The 20,816-nt window shown below is 38.2% G+C and overlaps 1 protein-coding gene across 1 annotated transcript in view; it reads left to right on the top strand.

Annotated features, from left to right (window-relative positions):
• The window catches only part of PTBP3 (polypyrimidine tract binding protein 3), a 59,666-nt gene extending 39,306 nt beyond the window's left edge, over positions 1-20,360 (top strand). Inside the window, exons 5-13 of the mRNA XM_084304909.1 lie at positions 2,691-2,834; positions 5,212-5,322; positions 9,444-9,618; positions 13,637-13,791; positions 16,751-16,784; positions 17,409-17,501; positions 18,085-18,301; positions 19,338-19,415; positions 20,086-20,360. Coding sequence (XP_084161035.1) covers positions 2,691-2,834; positions 5,212-5,322; positions 9,444-9,618; positions 13,637-13,791; positions 16,751-16,784; positions 17,409-17,501; positions 18,085-18,301; positions 19,338-19,415; positions 20,086-20,218 — 1,140 coding nt within the window. The 3' untranslated portion in view covers positions 20,219-20,360. The remainder of the gene's footprint in view (positions 1-2,690; positions 2,835-5,211; positions 5,323-9,443; positions 9,619-13,636; positions 13,792-16,750; positions 16,785-17,408; positions 17,502-18,084; positions 18,302-19,337; positions 19,416-20,085) is intronic.
• Positions 20,361-20,816: the final 456 nt, after the last annotated feature.

Genomic DNA, 20,816 nt, shown 5'->3' with positions numbered 1-20,816 from the left:
GATGAATAAGCAGCTTCTGACTGAACTCATACAGACTCACAGAATTGAAGAGGTTGAAAGGGACCTGGAGAGATCATCGGGTCCAACCCCCTTGCCAAAGCAGGTTCCTTAGAGCAGGCTGCCCAGGTAGGCGTCCAGATGGGCCTTGAATATCTCCAGAGAAGGAGACTCCACAACCTCCCTGGGCAGCCTGTCCCAGTGCCCTGTCACCCTCACCACGAAGAAGTTCTTTGGCATGTTGGTGTGGAACTTGCTGTGCTCTATCTTGTGGCCATTGCTCCTTCTCCTGTCCCCACAAACCACTGAAAAGAGGTTGGCCAAATCCCTCTGTCTCCCACACCTCAGCTATTTATACACATTGATGAGATCCCCTCTCACAAGCACCCTTGCCTTCTAGCAACCTAGCCCATGAGATACTCCCAAGCAGGTCCTGGAAGAGATCGACGTTGGCTCTCCAAAAGTCCAGGGCAGCATTCCTGCTTTTAGCCTTACTTCTTCCATCAAGTTCCATCTGGAACTCCACCATCTCATGGTCGCTGCCCCCAAGCTTCACATCCCTAACAAGCCCATCCCTGTTGGGAAGAACGAGGTCCAGGAGCACACCGTGCCTCGTTGGCTCCTCCACCACCTGCGTCAGAAAATTTTCCTCATCGCATTGTAGGAACCATTTGGACTGCACATGGCTGGCCGAGTTGCTTACCCAACAGATGTCTGGGTAATTGAAGTCCCCCATGAGAGCCAGTGCCCATGATCGTGAGGCTACTACCAGTTGCTTGTAGAAGGCCTCATCGACCTCCTCCTGATCTGGTGACCTGTAGTACACCCCCACAGCAGTGTCCCCCTTACCAGGCCACCCCTTAATTCTCACCCACAAGCTCTCCACTTGTCCTTCACCCTCCCCCAGCTGGAGCTGGGTACACTCTAATTGCTCCCTCACATAAAGGGCAACCCCACCCCCTCGCTTCCCCAGCCCATCTTCACTAAAGAGGACATAGCCCTCCATGACAGCGTTCCAGTCATGCGAGCTGTCCCACCACATCTCTGTGATCGTAATGAGATTGTGGCCCCACGATCAAACACAGATCTTGAGCTCATCCTGTTCATTTCCCATGCTCCGTGCATTGGTATCATGGCACTTCAGGGAAGCAGCAGGCACAGTTACCCCTGGAGGGATGCAAGAAGATTCTGGATGGGGTATCGGGATCATTGCCTTCTCTGAGGAGCCCTCGGACAATCCTATAGGACAGCTCAGAGGTTTTTCCCTACTGTCTTCAACAGTGAGAGCAGTGACAACTTCCCCCAGCCCTTCTCTGTCACTTTTAGCTCCCCTCCCTTCCCCCATCACACCTAGTTTAAAGCCCTGGTAATTAGCCCAGAGGGCTTGCTCCCCTACATGTACATATAGGTACATAGATATACGTATATCTTATATAAATTATAGAATGTTATGGGTGTGTAAGGATTTTGATTTTTTCTGTACAAGTGCTGCAAACAGTGATTGCAACAAGCATCACTGTTCATTTCTAATTTGTGCATGCAAGTCACTGGAATCGTGCAAAGTTTTCAGGCTGGTAAACGTTATTTGTCTCTTTCCTCATCTGAGATCGCTGGATTGTTTTTTTATCCTCAGAAACAAATAAGGTGATGTTAACTGTGTGGTATATGTAACAGCCTCAGGAAAACTACACCCATATTTGCAAGTAGAACAAGGAGTGCAAAAGACCCCATGTTTCTCAGCATTTTCAGCTCAGTATATGATAGTCTTTGCTTTCTCCTTCTATTAAAATTAAAACGGTCCACTTTTAAAATGTGTACATTTCACTTATGATTCTTTCATTTGAATTAGATTTAAATTGTAGAGACTTCAATCATGTAGCTGACGACTACGTTGCTGACATCCTTGTGTCTAGGCTCAGCCCTGAGGGACACTTTGTTTTTGCAGGGTTACATGTTTATGGAACCAAGTAACATCCATACCCTGTGTCATGTTTAGTCCATCTTCCAAGGGAAGAGTGTTACTGAGATATGGCTTCAAGTCACAACATTATGTTTGGAAAGGAATGTCTCTCCACAGGGCTCTTAGAATTAATCTTGAAGTCCTTTTTGAGGAAAGCATATCAAAAATGCTTATTCAGACTACTCAAGTTCCACTGAGGCAGTTTGAGGAGTGAGTTGAAAGGTGTGGGTTTGTTTTTTGCAGCCAAGAGCTCAGCTAAGAAAACAGAGCAATGTATGCACCTTTAAGCTTATGCTTGCCAAAACTCAGTTCCTGAAGAGAATGAAATCCTAATAAAGCAGGTGAAGTAGTCTGTGGTACTCTGACTGTTTGGTAGTCCATTACCGTGTCACTGTTGCATTGATTTGCTGGAATATACCTCCAGAATGACAAAAGTTTACAGAATCAAAGCAAAATGTTGCTTATATGGCATTACAAAGTAGAAAGAGTATAACTGAAAAAGAAAGTTAAAATTCTGTGAGTATCATCTGACTTCTTTTAGCGGAGGGGGAAGGTGAGGAGGGATGATTTACATAACATTTTCGTAGATAATCATATAAAATGAACAAGGTTTTTTAAAGTTGCATTTTAAAATGCATTTTGCATGCTTTTCTTTGTAAACTAACTTAATTTATATATGAATAACTTGTGTATATGTAAGTTAATTGTGGTCTCTGCTGTGTCATGATTTCAGAGAGCCCAAGCTGCATTGCAAGCTGTGAATGCTGCACCAGATGCTCTTGCTGCTGGAGGTGGAGTCGTTCCAGGTCAAGGCTCTGTTCTTCGAATCATTGTTGAAAATGTTTTCTACCCTGTCACTTTGGAAGTGCTGTATCAGGTAATGAGAACTGGTAAAACTAATAATAAAATTTGTTTCTATGTTGCTGGTGTAATACAGTTATTTTTTTATTTATTTTTTAATACCTAGGGATCATCAATTGTGTATTGTTCATTCTGAATGAGGATTGCCACTTCAAACATGATTTGTTTTTGTGTAGAGATCTAGGCTTGAACTGGTTTTGCACAAAAAAAAATCAAAGTAAACAGGATTTTTGTAGTCAGCTATTCATGTGTGTTTGTTTGTTTGTTTGTTTTAACGTTTCTTTCACTCCCTTGGTTAAGATCACACAATAAGATTTCTCTGGAAGCAGCGATAAATTCAAAAACCTTCTTTGAATTTATGCCCATATTATAAGCTGGTGAAATCTTGGTTGTTATGAAGTTGTGGAACAAATGCTTTAGCACTCCTTGTACTAGGTAACTTTTGTAGGTTGCGTTATATATGACCATTTTATATTCATTTTTATATTTTAATACAAGTGATATAATATACAAGTATAGTTGTTTGGACAAATGTTTTAAATTATCATCGACCCTTAGAATGTTACTTGCTTTAACTACTGAAAGCTTGGAATAGTGGTAGCTTTCAGAGCAACAGCAATTCCTGTACCTAACCTTGTGCATTTTTTTATCTTTTGTTGCTTCTGACTATGGAAACAGTGGAAGAAGAAATTCATATTATTTTACTTGAATATGGCTAATGTTCACTTCAGTGCTGAAGAATTATATTTTTCAATGTTTGAGATGTCCAATAACCCTCACTTAACTACTTTTACAATAGCTCTAGAAAATTAAGCAATACTTCAAAAAGGAACTTAATTGGCGTTATTAACAAGGGACATTATCCTCTAATTAGAGCAGCATTTTGTGTGTGATAGATAACTACAACGTAACATTATTCTGTAAGTGTGTTAATGGAAATGAAAATGTTCACTGGTAAGTATAGCCTCACGTAGAATCAGGCAGGCTGTCAACCAAAGCTTCAATTATATTTTGTATGTCTTAACTGATTGCAAAGACCCTTTTACCTTTTCCTCTCCTCTCCTCCCCTTCCCTTTTTTTCTTTTTGTTTTCTCCCCACAATTCACCTTAAAATATTTATTATAAGAAACAGAATGCTCAGTCTTATCTTTGTAGAAGCAAAGCTGGTGTATGCCATAGGGTTTAGGTTTAAAAACAAATAGTTATAAGTGGAATTTCATTAACTTAAAAATGTCTGCTTGCTTCTGTTGAAATACACATGGAAGCATACGTTCAGAAACTGTACTTAGGCTGTACTTAAGGGGAAGTGCTTTGTGAGCAGGAACTCAACAGCTAATTTTAAATTGCTGTGAAAAAAGTTTCTGTTCTGTCTTCCACCACAAAATGATGACTGCAGCATGAAATTCTGAGAGACTGAAAAAGTGGGCGCAAAGGTTAAGGACAATGTATCTTGTTTCCATGATTCTGGGCCTAATAGGCTAGCAAGAGATGCTTGTCCTTATCTCTGGCCTTTCTTTCCATTCCAGGATTAATACTTGTCTGGGGGGTTCTGCATTCCTGACTGCTGTGGTGCTTTGCATCGCTTCCAGTAGTTTGTTCTAAAACTGCCAGTGCTTTCCAAACTCTCCTTTCCTGTTTCATTGTTACTCTGGACATTGTTTTTTTGCACTTGCATGATACACCCTAGCTACCCTTTTGTCCTCATTCTTTGTGGGCTCACTTTTTTGTAGACATTGTCGTTGTGTCATGTAGTGAGCGTGTCATGTGCTACATGTCCTCATTCTGAGTGTACATTTATTTAGTTTCAACCTTTTTAAATTTTTCTGCAATGCCTTTATTTGCAGTAAATCAAATGCCATTCAATTGTAAATTAGGAGTAAGTGCCAAACAAGGTCTTTATCTTGCTTTTTTCCTTCTTTGTCTTCTAGCTTGGTCAGCGGGCCTGTGTAATTTATTTCAGGCACATAAAACTACTTAAGATGTATGTTTGGTCACCAAATTTGCAAAATTTGCTTGAAATACAGAATGTAAGGGTGTCTTAAAAGGCTTTTGCAGTTCCCATCTAACTGACTTGTGAAAATCCATGTTTCAAAATTGCTTTGATTATCCACAGTTTCTTTGCACACATTGGATAAAGACCCCTCTGCTCTTAGTTAAGGTTATTGCCTGTTCTTTAGGGGAATTTTATTCTTCTCCCCCATCTTTTGTACCTTTTTATTAGTAGTAGTATTTATTTTAGTTTTTACCTGAAACAGAATTCTGATATCACTCTATTTCTATTCAGGTCTCGCAAAAGAAATCTCTTAGAAAATTACTGAAAGTATTAAAATAGTAGTTTTTATGGTGCATAAATTATTCTTTTTTTCTTAAAGTCCATATTCCTTGCTTCTCAGATTTTCTCTAAATTTGGACCTGTCTTGAAGATTATCACCTTCACAAAGAACAATCAGTTTCAAACCTTGCTCCAGTTTGCTGACCCAACCAACGCATACTATGCCAAAATGGTAAGTACTCTGCTGTTTTGTTTTCTTGTGCTCTCCCTCCCCAAGATAAACTGGTCATTATATATAACAGTAGTGATAGCTTGCTCTTTACCTTTCTTACTTCTTGTCATTCTAACACTCTTGCACAAGAATAACATCGGCAACCCTCATTATTTAAGAGGATAGCACTCTACCATTAACTGCAAACATGAATGTGTAGCACACAGATCAAAATCTTGCTGATTCTACTAAGTCGAAGATTGGGACTGTTGGTAGTGAAGAGTGATGGTAACTGTAGTTGTCACAAAAAACCTTCTCCTTGTCAAACTAAATGGACTATTTTCAGTGAGAATTAATCCTAATTGTAGTGTGATTAAATGTCCAGAGATCGGATGAACGCCATGTTTTACTTGTTTGAATTCCAGTGAGAAATTTACAGTAATCAATTTTTTCCCTTTAGATTTCATAATTTTAGACCAGCTGTACCCTGATTTTTAAAATGCATGTTCTCAGTAAATAAGAAAATCTGACCTATTTGAGGCATATGTTTCTGTGGTGGGTTAACCTTGACTGGCTGCCAGGTGCCCTCCAAACTACTCCCTGAGTCCCCCTCCTCAGCAGGGCTAGGGGAGAAAATAAGATGAAAAACCTTGTGGATTGAGATAAGGACAGGGAGATAGTTCACCAGTTACCAACATGGGCAAAACAGACTCGACTTGGGGAAGATTTATTGCCAATTAATAAGAGTAGGACAGTGAGAACTAGAAACACCTTCCACACCCCTCTTCTTGCCAGGCTCAGCTTCACTCCTGGCTCTTGTGCTGCCTCCTCCTCCCACAGGCAGTGCAGCGTTGTGAGGAATGGGGATTGTGGTCACTGCACAGCTCTTTGTGGCTACTGCTCCTTCCTTCTCACACTCTTGCCCTACTCCAGCTTGGGGTCCGTTCATGGGATGCAGTCCCTCATGAACCGATCCAGTGTAGGCCCTTCCCATGGGCTGCAGCTCCGGCCCGGGGCCTGCTCCTGCGGAGGCTCTCCATGGGCCGCAGCCTCCTCCAGGCCACATCCACCTGTTCCACTGGGGGCTCTTCCATGGGCTGCAGCGTGGAGATCTGCTCCATGTGGGACCCATGGGCTGCAGGGGGACAGCCTGCTCCACCAGGGGCCCCTCCACAGGCCACAGGGGAACTGCTGCTGCCTGCCTGCAGCACCTCCTGCCCTCCTGCTGCACTCACCTGAGGGCTGCAGAGCTGTTCCTCACTCCTGTCTCCCAGCTGCTGCACAGTTCTTTTACCCATTCTGAAAAATATTATCATACAGGTGCCACCAGCTTCAGTGAAGGATTTAGTTTAGGATTCTGTAACTGGCTCTGTCTGACAGGGTGAGCCTCCATCTCCTCACCGAGGCTACCCTGTTAGTACCCCTGCTAACAATACCCTGCCATGTAAACACAACACAGAGTTTTGTCAAAAAAAAACCAACAAAACAACAACAACAAACTTTTATAACTAATTTCCTTGTCATGCCTAAATATTTTAATTTCAAGGGAAATGTGTTAGTTTCCTGAGTCTGGAGTAATTCAATAATTAAATACAGTTAGTCAAGACCTCCAGGATTTTCGCAGAAGGGACAGTAATGTAACAAATTGTCATTTGCAGTACTTGAACTGTGAAGTAAATAATAAGAACAGAAAAAAAATAATGCCACGTTTAATTGAAACTGTCTGAGACACTTCACGTTTTTCCATAACATATGTAGTCACCTCAATACTAGTAAGTAAAAGCAGTCATTTAAAACTTCCCATAAAAGGTAAGCAAAAAAACAGATTTTGTTAAGAATTAAGTGGTATTCAGAATTTTCCCCCCAAAAAATTACCAAAAGGATAGAGTAAGTGGAACATTTATACTTGTTTTATTATTGAAGTTGTCTTTATTTTCAGCTTCAAAATGGAAAGAACAGAATATTCTTTTGTTACTATTGGTACTTGTACTTAGTCCACATATTAACTTTCATTAATGCATCTACCAGGTAAATTCACTTATCTTTAGAGATTAAGTAAATGTTGGAAATTAGTAATTGTAGTTGGGACTATAGCCTGTTTGTTAACAATAACATCTTTACTTAAAGAATGGTATTATTAATAATAAATGATACCCTATTAGAGATATGTGGGAAATTTGTATGATTACTCAGATAATGTAAACTGAACTGAAGTCATAATCCTGTATGTTATGGCAAACCAGTGTCTTTTGAGTATTATTTTTAACTTCACCCACCATGATCAGAAATGGTGCGGCTAGCAGGACGAGGGAAGTGATACTCAGCTCTGTACTCCCTTCTGGTAAGGACACGCCTTGAGTACTATGTTGAGTTTTGGGCACCTTACTATAAGAAGGACACTGAGGTTCAGGAACGTGTCCAGAGAAAGGTGAGGAATCTGGTGAAGGATTCTTCGAGAACAAGTCTTATGAGAACTGTTTGAGGAAACTGCGGTTGTTTAGCCTAGAGAAAAGGAGGCTCAGGGGAGACCTTATTGCTCTCTAGAACCAGATTAAAGGAGGTTGTCGCGAAGTAAGGGTCGATCTCTTCTCCCAAGCAATAAGAGATAGGACAAGAGGGAATCGCCTCAGGTTGCGCCAGGAAAGGTTTAGGTTGAATATGGGAAAAATTTCTTCACTGAAGGGGTTGCGAACCATTTAAACAGGTTGTCCCAGGAAGTGATTGTGTTACCATCTCTGGAGGTATTCAGAAGATGTGTACATGTGGTGCCTAGGGATTTGGTTTAGAGGTGGACTTGGCAATGCTAGGTTAACAGCTGGACTTGATGATGTCTTTGAACCTAAATGATGTTATCATTCTGTCATTCTGTAATTCTTTTATGATTGGTCTGAGCAAAAAAAAGTGCTACTACTTTGATTTCTCTCAGAATAACTAGTGGTAAAAGAAGGAGTTTCATTATGTTATAGGGACCATAAATATGTTCAAATTAGTGTCACTACTAGTACCTGATAGCATGTGTTAAGAAGGAAACAAGTAAGATTAAAAGTAGAAAATCATAGAATGGCTGGCTCAGGTTGGAAGGGACCTTAAAGATTATCTAACTCCCCTGCCATAGGCAGGGATGCCACCCACTAAATCAGGTTGCCCAACACCCCATCCAGCCTGGTCTTAAACACCTCCAGGGATGGAGCATCCACAACTTTTCTTGGAAACCTGTTCCAGTGCCTCACTACCCTCTGAGTGAAGAATTTACTTCTAATGTCTAGGCTAAATCTATCCTCTTTTAGTCCTCCCTTATCCTATCATTATCTACCCGAATGAAAAGTTGCTCTACATCTTTTTTATAAGTCCATTTAAGTATTGAGAGGTTGCAGTGAGGTCACCCTGGAGCCTCCTGTTCTTCAGGCTGAACACCCCCAGCTCTCTCAGCCTTTCTTCACAGATGAGGAGCTCCAGCCCTCTGATCATCCTCATGGCCCTCCTCTGGGCCTGCCCCAACAGCCCCACACCCTTCTGGTGCTGGGGGCCCCAGAGGAGGACGCAGCACTCCAGGTGGGGCCTCCCCAGGGCAGAGCAGAGGGGCACAATCCCCTCCCTCCTTCCCCTGCTGCCCACCCCTCTGTTGGTGCAGCCCAGGACGCAGTCGGCCTTCTGGCTGCAGGCACCCACTGCTGGCTCGTGTCGAGCCTTTTGTCCACCAGAGCCCCCAAGCCCTTCCCTGCAGGGCTGCTCTCCAGGAGCTCTTCTCCCAGTCTGTGCTCATGGCTGGCATTGCCCCGGCCCAGGTGCAGCCCCTGGCACTGGGACTTGTTGAACCTCATTAGGTTCACGTGGGCCCACTTCTCCAGCCTGTCCAGGTCACCAGTCTTCACCAGAAATCAAGTCATTTTTAAATCTGTGTTTCATATAGTGGGACAAGGTAATGTAATACTAATTAGTGGACTACACTAAGCTCTACACTGGATGTCTAGGGAAGGATAGGGTCAGTGTAATTGTCCAGCTCAGCTCATGTTTGAGAGCAGCACCTTAGAAAGAGAAGGTGATTTTCTGTTTGGATACAATTGTGGGGTGAAAATAAAGTAAACCTAGGGGGGAGGCTGCAAATACGCATTTTGTCTCTAAAAACTTAACTATTTCTACAGGCTATGGATGGCCAAAATATCTACAATGCGTGCTGCACTCTACGTATAGAATTCTCCAAGTTAACAAGCCTTAAGGTAAAGTACAACAATGATAAAAGCAGAGATTTCACTCGCCTTGACCTTCCCTCTGGTGATGGCCCTCCAGTCATGGACTCTGCCATACCTGCTTCCTTTGGTAAGAAACCTTTACTTTTAACGATGAATATACAGGATGATCATTATGCTTTTTATGTTGCATTACCCTTCAGGATGTAGTTTTGCTGCTTGCTTTAAAGAACAAAATCTTAGACAACTTACATTAATAAATATAGCGTTTATGTCTTTTGTAGTTGCCTTCTAAGAGATAAAATTTCAGAAATTTTCTTCATTTTTAGAAGTCACTTCTGTGGCATAGAGAAAGAGGTATCTGCTTGTAGTGACACTGGAGAGACCTTCTTGACATAAGTAGTGCATACATGCTCATCTAATCAACTGTGGTAATAAATGCAAATCATCAAACAGATTAATCTGATTAGCTGGAAGAAGTGCTCACAAGGCAATTTAGAAATCTTATCTATTTTTCTTTCTCTTTAATGACAACTTCTAACAATAATACACAGCTACAAACTGTCTCACTGTTGAACAGGTACCTAATGTTGGTTAGAACAATAGAAAAGGCAGCAGAATTTTCTCCTTTCTCTTTTTATGATAGCTAGGGCAGATACTGGATTTGTTTTTTCTTTTGAATCGCTGGTTATAGTAGCTCTGATTAGAGTAATAAAGTGAGTTGTGCTCACTACTTTCTTGATTGTTTTTGCTTGTCTCCTTAAAGGCAGGCTTTGGGTCTTTATGAAATCCATGCCTATTTTTATATTTTTTTTTGAGATTTTGCCATAGAGCATCATGGAAACATGCTGCATGGCTGTTACAAATCTTCTGTGTTTTAATGAATTATATTTATATAATCTGAAATGCAAATGAAAAGGTGAAGTAAAATTAGAAGAGATTAAGGACAAACTTGCTTGTAGGGCAGAGATAACATAGTAAACATGGTTTTTGGGGAATAACAGATGAACACTTGTCAATTTCCTTTCCCCTCACTCTTCCAAACCTGTCTTTGCTAGTAATCTCATTTTTTCAGAATCACAGAATAGCAGAGATTGGAGGGGATCTCTGGAGCTCATCTGGTCCAACGCCGTGCTAAAGCAGGGACACCTACAATAGGTTGGCCATGTCCAGGTGGCTTTTGAAGATTTCTGAGGAGAAAGGCTTTACAAACTCTGGGCAACTTTTGCTAGTGTTTGGTCACTCTCATTCCCAGAGATGCTCCCATTCCTTCATCGCCTTTGTGGCTCTTTGTGACTTTCCAGCGTGTCCATGTCTCCCTTGTGCTGGGGGGCCAGCACTGGACACATTGTTCCAAATGTGGTTTCACCTGTGCTGAGGACAGGGAACAATCACCGCCCTTCACCTGCTGGCAATACTTGACCCAATGCAAGCCAGGATACCATTGGGCTGCTTTGTGTCAAGGGCACTCTGCTGGCCCATTTTCAGTCTGAACCTTTATAGGAATGGTAAAAGCGGCAGAGGTGTACTGATGTAAGGAAGATTATGACATCTGCCTCAAAGATGTTTTTATAGTGTAGTTATAGTGAAGAAGCTGAATAGATATTTTTCTTTCAAAAATAGCTGTAGATTGGATGGAGTGTGCTTCTAATGTCTGTCGGCTGTTACAAGGTGGATATGCTGCCATAGGCTTGTTCAAATAATACTTAGCTGTGTGACATTAGGAAAAAATACAGGGAGTGATGTCAGTACTTATGCTTCCTATGTTATTACTTCTGCAGGCAGTTTTGATGAACTAGAAGATAAAGCAGGTATCTCTGTCAGAATAGTGCATCCAATTCCTCCTGCAGACTTGAAGTTGTTTTAATAGCAAAAATGAATTGGTCTTGATTTTTTTTTTTTTTTGAGATATTGCACTACAATGTATAACTATAAACAAGTGGATTTTATGAATGCTTTGGATTTAAAACTTTCCCTCGCCCACAGAGCATGGGCAGAGATATATGAATGAGTATGCTTTGAAATGTGCTAGCTGTAAAGAAAGTGATTTTGCAAATAAAAAATGCAACAAAGAATTCCAGATCTTTCTGCATTAGTTCTGTTTGACTATTCTTACATGCCTGATTTTGGTATCAGTGTGCAACATGCAGGTCTCATTTGGCAGAATGAAAGCTCTTTATCTGTTTCTTCATTAATGTTTCCATTATCATTCCTGGATTTTGAATAAGTGATTAATATCTATATGGCCAGAACTTGTCAGTATAATGCACCAGTGTGTGTATTACAAGAACACAATTACTTGCTTTGGTGTGATAAATGTATTCCATTGTTTGTATTAAAGGCACTTTGTCACTACAGATAAGAGGAGGTGTAACATGATGCGATATTCATGAGTACATGATCTGTGGTGTCTGTTTCATTTGTTGGTTTTGTAATTCATAACTGATACTTCTTACGGTGTTGTATTATTCCTGTCAATAACCATCTGTTAGTGAATGTAGCTATTTTAGTTAGTGGTGGAGGTTTGAGTAGTAAAACAAACACTTCGCCAAGTTTGCAGGTTGTATTTGCTGATTATATATGCACTGTTTAAAAAAACAGGCTAGTGTGCTAACATATGAAAGAATTCATGCTCAAGCTTATATCTAACACAAGCTTACTTGTTGCCCAAGGTAGCACTTAACTCCATATAACATAAAAGCCACTGAGCAACCTTTGATGCTAAGACTCTCCATGCCCTGTTATTCTAAATCCATTTAGAATACATTTGTGATTACAACTGCTGTTATTTATGAATTAATACAATCTTTAAAAGTACATCTGCTTATGTAAAAAATATGAAAAAAATTATGTGAATTTTATGTGAAAAATATGTATCCTTTATTCATCTCAATAGCTAGTAAACTTCAGAAACTTGGACTTCTTTTAGTTGTTAGCATTATTTAACCCTTAGGGTTTTTTTTAGAAATATCTGGGAAATAGATGTATCTCATCTATTCTAGAAAAATTCTAGAATACATTTCCATTTTATGAATAAAAAACGTGCTTTAGCAAACACTGCACCACAGGTACTTCAACTTTAATGAATGCCAATCTATGCTGTGCTTTCACAATTAAACTCATCTAAATTACATCTTGCCCTGACTTCTTTTTAGAGAGGGACAATGAAAGACAATGAATATATGCCTTCAAAAGTAACTGAAAATTGTCTTTGTGAAACATAGAAACTGGCATTTCATTAGAGTTTTTTAACCCAAACCTTTTATAAAAGATGCAATCACAAAGCACATTCAGAATAGCAGTGCTGGCAGCTGAGTCCCGTTCCTGTGAGGAATGTTCAGGTCTGTTATAATTAGATGTGTCTGTTATCTCTAGGCTCCCATGGCATCCTGTTGCCACCATATGCAGGGCCTGCTGGATTTGTCCAAGCCGTGGCCTTTCCTCATGGTGCTGGTAAGTTCTATTAAATATATATATACATATAAATGTGTGCATATGTATGCATATGTGTGTGTGTATATACATATATATATATATACACATATATATATACATACATATATATATATGTGTATATATATATATATATATAAAGCAGTACTGCTATCTGAGTACACCTGGTTTCAGAGCAATTTAAGTCTAGCAGTCAGAACCCAATGTTCACCTGAGTCATTCTGATTACCTTTGTATATCATAGTATTCAGTAAAATTTCTTGCCATAATAAAACATATACGTTGATATAGTTTTTAATTTCATAATTAAATTTAATGCGATGATAAAGATAACGTGCAAGAGAAGAAATTCTAAGCATCTGTTTTTCTAAGAATTACAGAACTTCTGTTATGTAAAAAGGTAAAGTAGGAAGTCTTTGCTTTTTGGGCTTCATAGCTAGATGAGAAATGAATAGTTTTCTAGACTGAGTGATCTTTTCCTTTATCGCACAGGATAAACTTTGGTGCTAACTTCTTTTCTGGGCTGCTCAATATTTTTTCATCTCTAGAGGGCAGGTGCATCCTGCTTTACTGGTCAGATACTAGGAATAACTAAATAACTTTAAAGCATTTTTTTAAATCAAATATTGATGGTTTTGCTTAACCTGATTTTGTCTTCTAAAATGTCTCAAGCATTGCTATTAATACCTTTGCAGGTCTTGCAGTTCCAGCTGTTGCTGGAGCACTTGGTTCTCTTGCAGTCCCCACATCTGCAGCACCTACATCTGCAGCACCTGGGCGGATAACTATTCCAGCTGTTACTGGTGTTCCAGGAAATTCTGTTTTACTGGTCAGCAACCTCAACCCTGAGGTAAGTATGATCAATAGAAGTGATGCAAGTATCCATGTACACCAACTGGCAGAATCCTTTCTGGAAATGAACATAAGCAGAAGGCATACATGAGGAATGCTGTTGTGTTGATGGTATCAAAAACAGGGCAGCTCTATTATTGTTTGAGATAATTTGCAGTATTGATGGGGCTTAAAAACCCTGGTCAGCAGTGAAAAGATTCTCAGCACAATTTACTTCAGGAAACATAATCTAGCAGTGTAGTGTAAGCTTACTAATTAGCAAAGGGTCTATGGTCAGATGTGAGAAATGTTTGAAGAGGTAGACAATGTACACATGTATTATGACTACACTCACTGGTATCTCAGTTAGAGTTCTTTGAGTACCACTTTATCATTAGAGGAGCCAAAGATTTTTTCATTTGATACAAAACATGAGGAGTCGGAGAAACAGGAGGGACAGGAAAGGAAAATAAAAGCATGACAAAACAAATGCATTTCAAAACATTGATAGGATCTTCCTAGTTTTTCAGCCCAGGGCAGAGCAGGCCGAGGGTAGGCCTGATGGCAGCCTGCAGCTCCCTCAGGAGGGGAGCGGAGGGGCAGGCGCTGAGTTCTGCTCTGGGGACAGCGACAGGACCCGAGGGGACGGCATGGAGCTGGGACAGGGGAGGGTCAGGCTGGGGGTTAGGGAAAGGGTCTGCACCCAGAGGGTGGTTGGGCACTGGGACAGGCTCCCCAGGGCAGTGGTCACAGCACCAGGCCTGCTGGAGATCAAGAGGTGTTTGAACAGTGCTCTCAGACAGATAGTTTGATTTTGGGGTCATCCTGTGTGGAGCCAGGAGTTGGACTTGGTGATCCTTGTGGGTCTCTTCCAACTCAGGATATTCTATGATTCTAGTTTTTTAAGTTAATTTAATTATCTGATTCTATTTTTTTAAAAGCTAATAAATAAACGTGTTCACTTTCCATAGTGCCACTTATTTTTTTTTCTTTTTTTTTTGGTATGTTGGCTGTAAAATTGCCAGGGACAACTTGGATAGTTATTTGTATAGTGGATTGTTTCATAAGCTTGCCCCTGTTATTCAAACATAACACATTGATATACTTAATTAAAAGCAATATACATCTCTTAAATAAATAAATAAGCTTTACAAAGGCCATGTCTTAATACACATTTCTGCTTGACTGCTGATAAGCAGTTCTTCAACAGCAATGTAAAATTGTTTATTTTACTCACTCATTAAATTCACTTAACCATAAAACTGATAAAACTGAGTTATAGTCAAAGTGGAAGTTAACTTCATTATTACTAAGGTTTAAAAATTTGTTGACCAATTCCTTTAGTATTTAAGTAATTGCTGTGTTTCCTACTTTTTTGTCCTAATAGTTGAATTCTACGCTAAGCATAAAAAGAAATAGCTGTAGATTTATTAGGACTGTAAGACAAACCAATTATACTTTGCTTTGTTAGTGTATCTTATCACTTAATTTCTGATGATTGCTGTGGACAGGCTTCCTACAGCTAATTATTCAAGATGATTATCTGAATCTAAAAGGAATGTGCTTTTTAAAAATAAGGATATGTAAAGGATAGACCAAAGCTGGTTTTAGGACACTGCCACTTTACCTAATACTAATCATATCTAAGAAGTCATGTAGAACATCACTCTGCAATGCATGATACAACGTAAATTCATTAAATATTGCTAAACTTTTTAAAAGGTAAAAATAAGAACATACAACAACATTAAATGTTGGAAATATAAGTCATCGTAAATACATTTCTAGGAAAGTGTGCTACACTTGTTCGTTGGTAGTGGTTGAAGCCTATTTCGTCTTTTTCTATGTATTGAAAATCTGGTTCATCTTATTTCAATTTTCATTTCTACTCTACTGCAGGGTTTCACTGTGTGTTTGAACTATCCTTCATGATTTTTAAATTAGCTATTTTGCACATCTTCCCCAAAAAAGCATATTTTAGTAGAAATATTTCAGTCTCATTTCATTAAGAAATGCCTTTAAATAAATTCTGCATTGAATTAAAGTATTCGAGGCAAAAGAATAAACTTGAAAAACATTTACATTTTACATTGATATTAATTGTTTCTTTATAGGGTGATATTTAGGCTGCAGTGTGTTCTGTTTTTAAATAATTCAGGCATGTTTTGATAAACATTTCAGACCTTGTGAGTTGAAAAGGAATAGGCCTAGAATGCAAATAGTGCCTTCTGATAAGTAGGTATTTTTAGTACTTATTTCTAGCAAAATCTTCATCTCAGTTGAATAAAATCTGGTTTCATTAAGGTATAAATTAACTTCTTTGGTACTTGGGGAAGTTGTTACACTATGGTTTAATTAAAAACCTCTGAAGAAAAATTACTTCTTTTAGAGTCAGGCTTTGTTCTCACAACTTCTAATCAAACAAAATTTAAACAGCATTTTCCATATGTTTCATATATAAGCAATTAAGTAGTACACGTGTCACGTATTGTGGTCATGTGCAGAGATGAGGACAAAACTGAAGACAATGCAAATACATTTAGAAGCAACCAGTTTTAGTTTTGTTGTTGGTATCTCATGTTGAGAAAAGACAAATGAGTTCTTGAATGCTCTTTTCTATTTCTAGTGTAGCAAATGGCTTCGATTTTTCAGTGAATGAACTGCTTGGAAAGAATAAGTTCAAGTAATTAAGTCACTTAATATATTAATAACTTCTTCAGCATGACTCAGTCTTGAGTGATGAAAATGCATGAGCTGAAGTGTTAGCTTGTTTAAATATTTCATATATGCATAGCAGATATATATTAACAAGAATGCTATACGCTGTAGTTACTGAAGGGAATGGCTTTTGGAGAAACAGTTTTATGTATTAGTGTGCAGTATCTCTCCCATTCTTTTTGTTTACCCCGCACTTACGGAGTAGATTTCTTTATTTGCATGGCTTTAAAAATAATATACTCATTTTATCATTTAAACAGGCCATCACACCACATGGACTTTTCATCCTATTTGGTAAGATATGTCAAATATACCTTGAGAAACTACAGGACTAGAATTCTTTTTATTTAACTGACAAGCAATGGTAAATTAAAGTTCCATTTTGTCCAGAAAATGCACAATAGAATGGGCTGGTTTTAAAATAACAGTAATTTTGAGGCAGTAGTTTCAGTAGTACACAGGTACCAAAAAGGCAGAATGGTTATGGTTTCAGAACAACCAGTGTGTGCTCTGATTTGTTTACTGAAAAGAAAGGTAAAGCAAAGTAAGATGAAAAAAAAGATTGTATCAGGGGAAACACACTACAGAATTGTCAGATACGTTACTTGCAGGGAAGAATGTTCTCATGGTAATATTTTAATATGCCTCTATTGTGAGGACTTTAACACTGTTGCACTGTTTAAGAGTTGAACACAGACATGCAGTTTTATGACAGATATACTGTTTTTTTCCCCTATTTCTGAGCCTCAGAAAATAATACACAAGCTTGAAAGCTCTCTTTCATACTAATATTCTAACCAAACTGTTTAATGAGGTGACTGTTCTTTGTTTACACTAAAGTTAATCAAAAGAGAGAGACTTGCCCTTGAGCTTTTTGTAGTAATTGTCTGGACAACTTTTCTTTCTGGGTTTCCACAGGTGTGTATGGTGATGTGCATCGTGTGAAGATCATGTTTAAGAAAAAAGAAAATGCTTTGGTTCAGATGGCAGATGCAAACCAGGCTCAACTAGGTACTCATTTTTAAGGCAGTTATGCTTGTAGCTACCATGAATGTGATAAAGATTAGGAATTCGCCATCTGTCAGTGGCTAATGTAACAAATTTAATCCATCATGGTGATGCTTACAAACTTCATCTTTCATATATTAATATTGATCTGCTTACTTTCATGTATGCAAATTATTTTCCTATAATGATTAAAAAAAAAAAAACAACCTGCAAATCTCAGTCTAGTAAATGTTAGAATTAAAACATCATAGAATCTTCCTCTAGTTTACCTTGTAAATAACTCATAGAGTTTTCATGTACATCATCTTATATGTACCTGTTGAAAAATAATCGAGTGCTCTTTATTGAAAAGCTGTTTTATGTTTCTGTTGCATTTAGACTGGAGGATATATACATCCTTATACTTGTTTTAAATGTAATGTTGTGAAGGGAAACATAACCCACCTCATAAAAATGGAATTTGCTATTTAAAATGAGAATGTGAAATCTGACACTAAATAGGAGAAAACAGCAGTATGCAAAAAATCATTTTTTCTTCCACTCCAATCATCTGTTTTCCTGTTCAAATGATGTTTTCACTGATTAGCTATCAGCAACTTGAATGGACAGAGGCTTTATGGGAAGGTCCTCCATGCTACTTTTTCAAAACATCAGTTTGTTCAACTGCCTCGTGAAGGACAAGAGGACCACGGTTTGACGAAGGACTATAGCAACAGCCCTTTACATCGCTTTAAGAAGCCTGGCTCTAAGAACTTCCAAAATATCTTTCCTCCATCTGCCACCCTGCATCTCTCCAACATCCCGTGAGTACCTACATGTACGATTTTCTTGGAAAGATGATGTTTTTTAGGTTATGTTCTAAAAGCTACAAAGCCTGACGTGAGCTGTAAATTTCCTTGTCCTTCTACAGTTTCCTGAGAATTGGGTCATTCTGCTCTGTAACTAAAAACAAGCAAATCCTGTAACTGACATTTTTTTATTGCTAGTGAAGTGGATAATGGATTGAAAGTTATTACTCTTCTTGATAAGTTTTAATAGAGTTTACATTTTCTTGAGAATATATATTTATTTTTTCATATCCTAAGTTCTGTGTAACAAATTTTTATGGAAAATTAAAGACATGCTTTTTGAGAGTTACATTGCATCAAATTCATCAGTAGCATCATTATGTAATGTAGATACAGTTTTTAATGTTTCTAATGCTTTAAATAATGGTTTGTAGAGAATTTAGAATAATCATGTAAGGGGAAGTTGTGTTTAAAAAGCAGTTACTAAAAAGTGTGTACTTTAAAACTGAAGACAACCTTTTTCCATGCTAGAATGTTGTCAACAATGTGTGAACTGACAACCAAACATAAGTTTGCACAGGCTTCTTTTGTTCTGCAGCTGTTCTAGGGGAAAAAAAAGAAGAAACTGGAATTTTGTTCAAACAAGAAAAAAATATATTTAGGACACTTCTTAAATGTCTTTTTGAGTAAAATAGAAAACTTTCAAAATTGAAAATACATGAAGCATACTAATAATAATTACAAGACCTCATATATATCTGGAGTTACCCGTTCATTTTTATGCCATCTGATTTTAACAGAGACAGGACTGAAGGTGGATGAAAAGCAGTAGATTGTATCTGAATTATTTTTGTAGCATACTACAGCGCTAAATCTTAGTGTCAAAGCCAGGATTTGGGGGCTGAAACGTTGACTGGGCTTACGTTGGTGGAGATGGTATTTGATGCTCAAATTTAGTTTAGAAGCCAGAACTGGGAATTTGATAATATTACCGATCTCTGTGCTCTTTTGCAAGTTGAGGTGGTTTTGTTTTGTTTTGTTTTTTAAACAGGCCTTCTGTTTCTGTTGATGATCTGAAGAACCTTTTTGCAGGTACTGGATCTACTGTGAAAGCCTTCAAATTCTTCCAGTAAGTTCTCATGTAAAAACATTGTGCAATCTTTCATCCTGGAAGATGGATAATAGTTTTTTTGGGAAACTCCATTTCTGTATGACACTATCTATAGGTAACAGCTGTACAGCTGTGACATGTTTATGACAATTCTAATCTTAAAATTTCAAATGGGATACTATATTATCATAATTAAATGAAAGATATTTGGACTTTTGACAAATTCCACGTGTGTTTGAAGTAAGATAAGTTTAAGGAATGTAAATGAAATAGTACCTTCTTCAAAAAGAAATACAAGATGTATATGTAAAATGTTAAGTGAAAGATGACAATGAATCTGTTCTAGCATTTATAAATGTTGCTTGGCAACATTATTTTAGCACGATCCCATACATATAGACAATACAAATGTTTCCTAGAGGTCTTTGAGCCATATCTTGACTCATCTTTTTGAAATGCATAGTTATGGAAGAATGGCATGGCTGTAGACCATTAATCCACAAAATTCATGTAGTCTTGGTATCTTCCTTTTTTATCAGATGCATAACTAAATCTGAGTCACTGCACAACTGTTCAGTGTGGAAGCAATTTATATGGCATGGCTGAAAAAATACATGCACTATATTTTTGTATCGGCTACTGTGATGAAAATCTGATTAGGATTAATAATGTTTTTTGTTGTACTTAGGAAAGATTGCAAAATGGCTCTTATCCAGCTGGGCTCTGTGGAAGAAGCAGTTCACGCTCTCATTGCGCTTCACAATCATGACCTTGGAGACAACCATCACCTCCGAGTTTCCTTCTCAAAATCTACAATCTGACTTTTCTGTGAACATTCCTTTTAAGACAGCATTGCAGTTTTGGTTAAAATCTTCAAATAGAGACTGAAGCAGCTGTGACCAACTCTGCCTCTTAAAAGAAAAAGCTTATTCATACACACAGCGAAGAATTAGGGGATGATCTTTTTGATTGTAGCTGCCAGTATGTGATCAACATTTAATATTCATTCATAAAAAGATCTTCTACGAAATGTCTTTTAGAAATAATATTTGTCATCAAATTTCCTACTTAAAATTTTCTTTTGAGGATATCTTTTTAGTTCTTATTCCAAATCAGCCTTACAAAACATTTTGGAGTGCTTTTTCAATACACCAAACAACAACAAAAAAAAATCTAACAAAATGATGAGTCTACTCTACATATATTAAACACTAATTTGAATGTGAAATAGTGCTTGGATTTCTTGAAGAAAAGCAAGCATTGACTGTGAGTGCCCTCTGAATAGTATTTATGTTACTGAGGTGTGTGTTCATACTTTGGCAAATCTTTACAACTAACTTTTCTTAGAAAACAAAGTCTATGCTGTTCGTATGGGTTAAATTATTAGAGAAAAGGCAGTGCCTTCTCGCTGTGGAATAA

Source organism: Netta rufina (assembly GCF_964035555.1).
Source record: "Netta rufina genome assembly, chromosome: Z".
NCBI lineage: Eukaryota > Metazoa > Chordata > Aves > Anseriformes > Anatidae > Netta > Netta rufina.
This window is presented reverse-complemented; position numbering and strand designations above follow the sequence as displayed.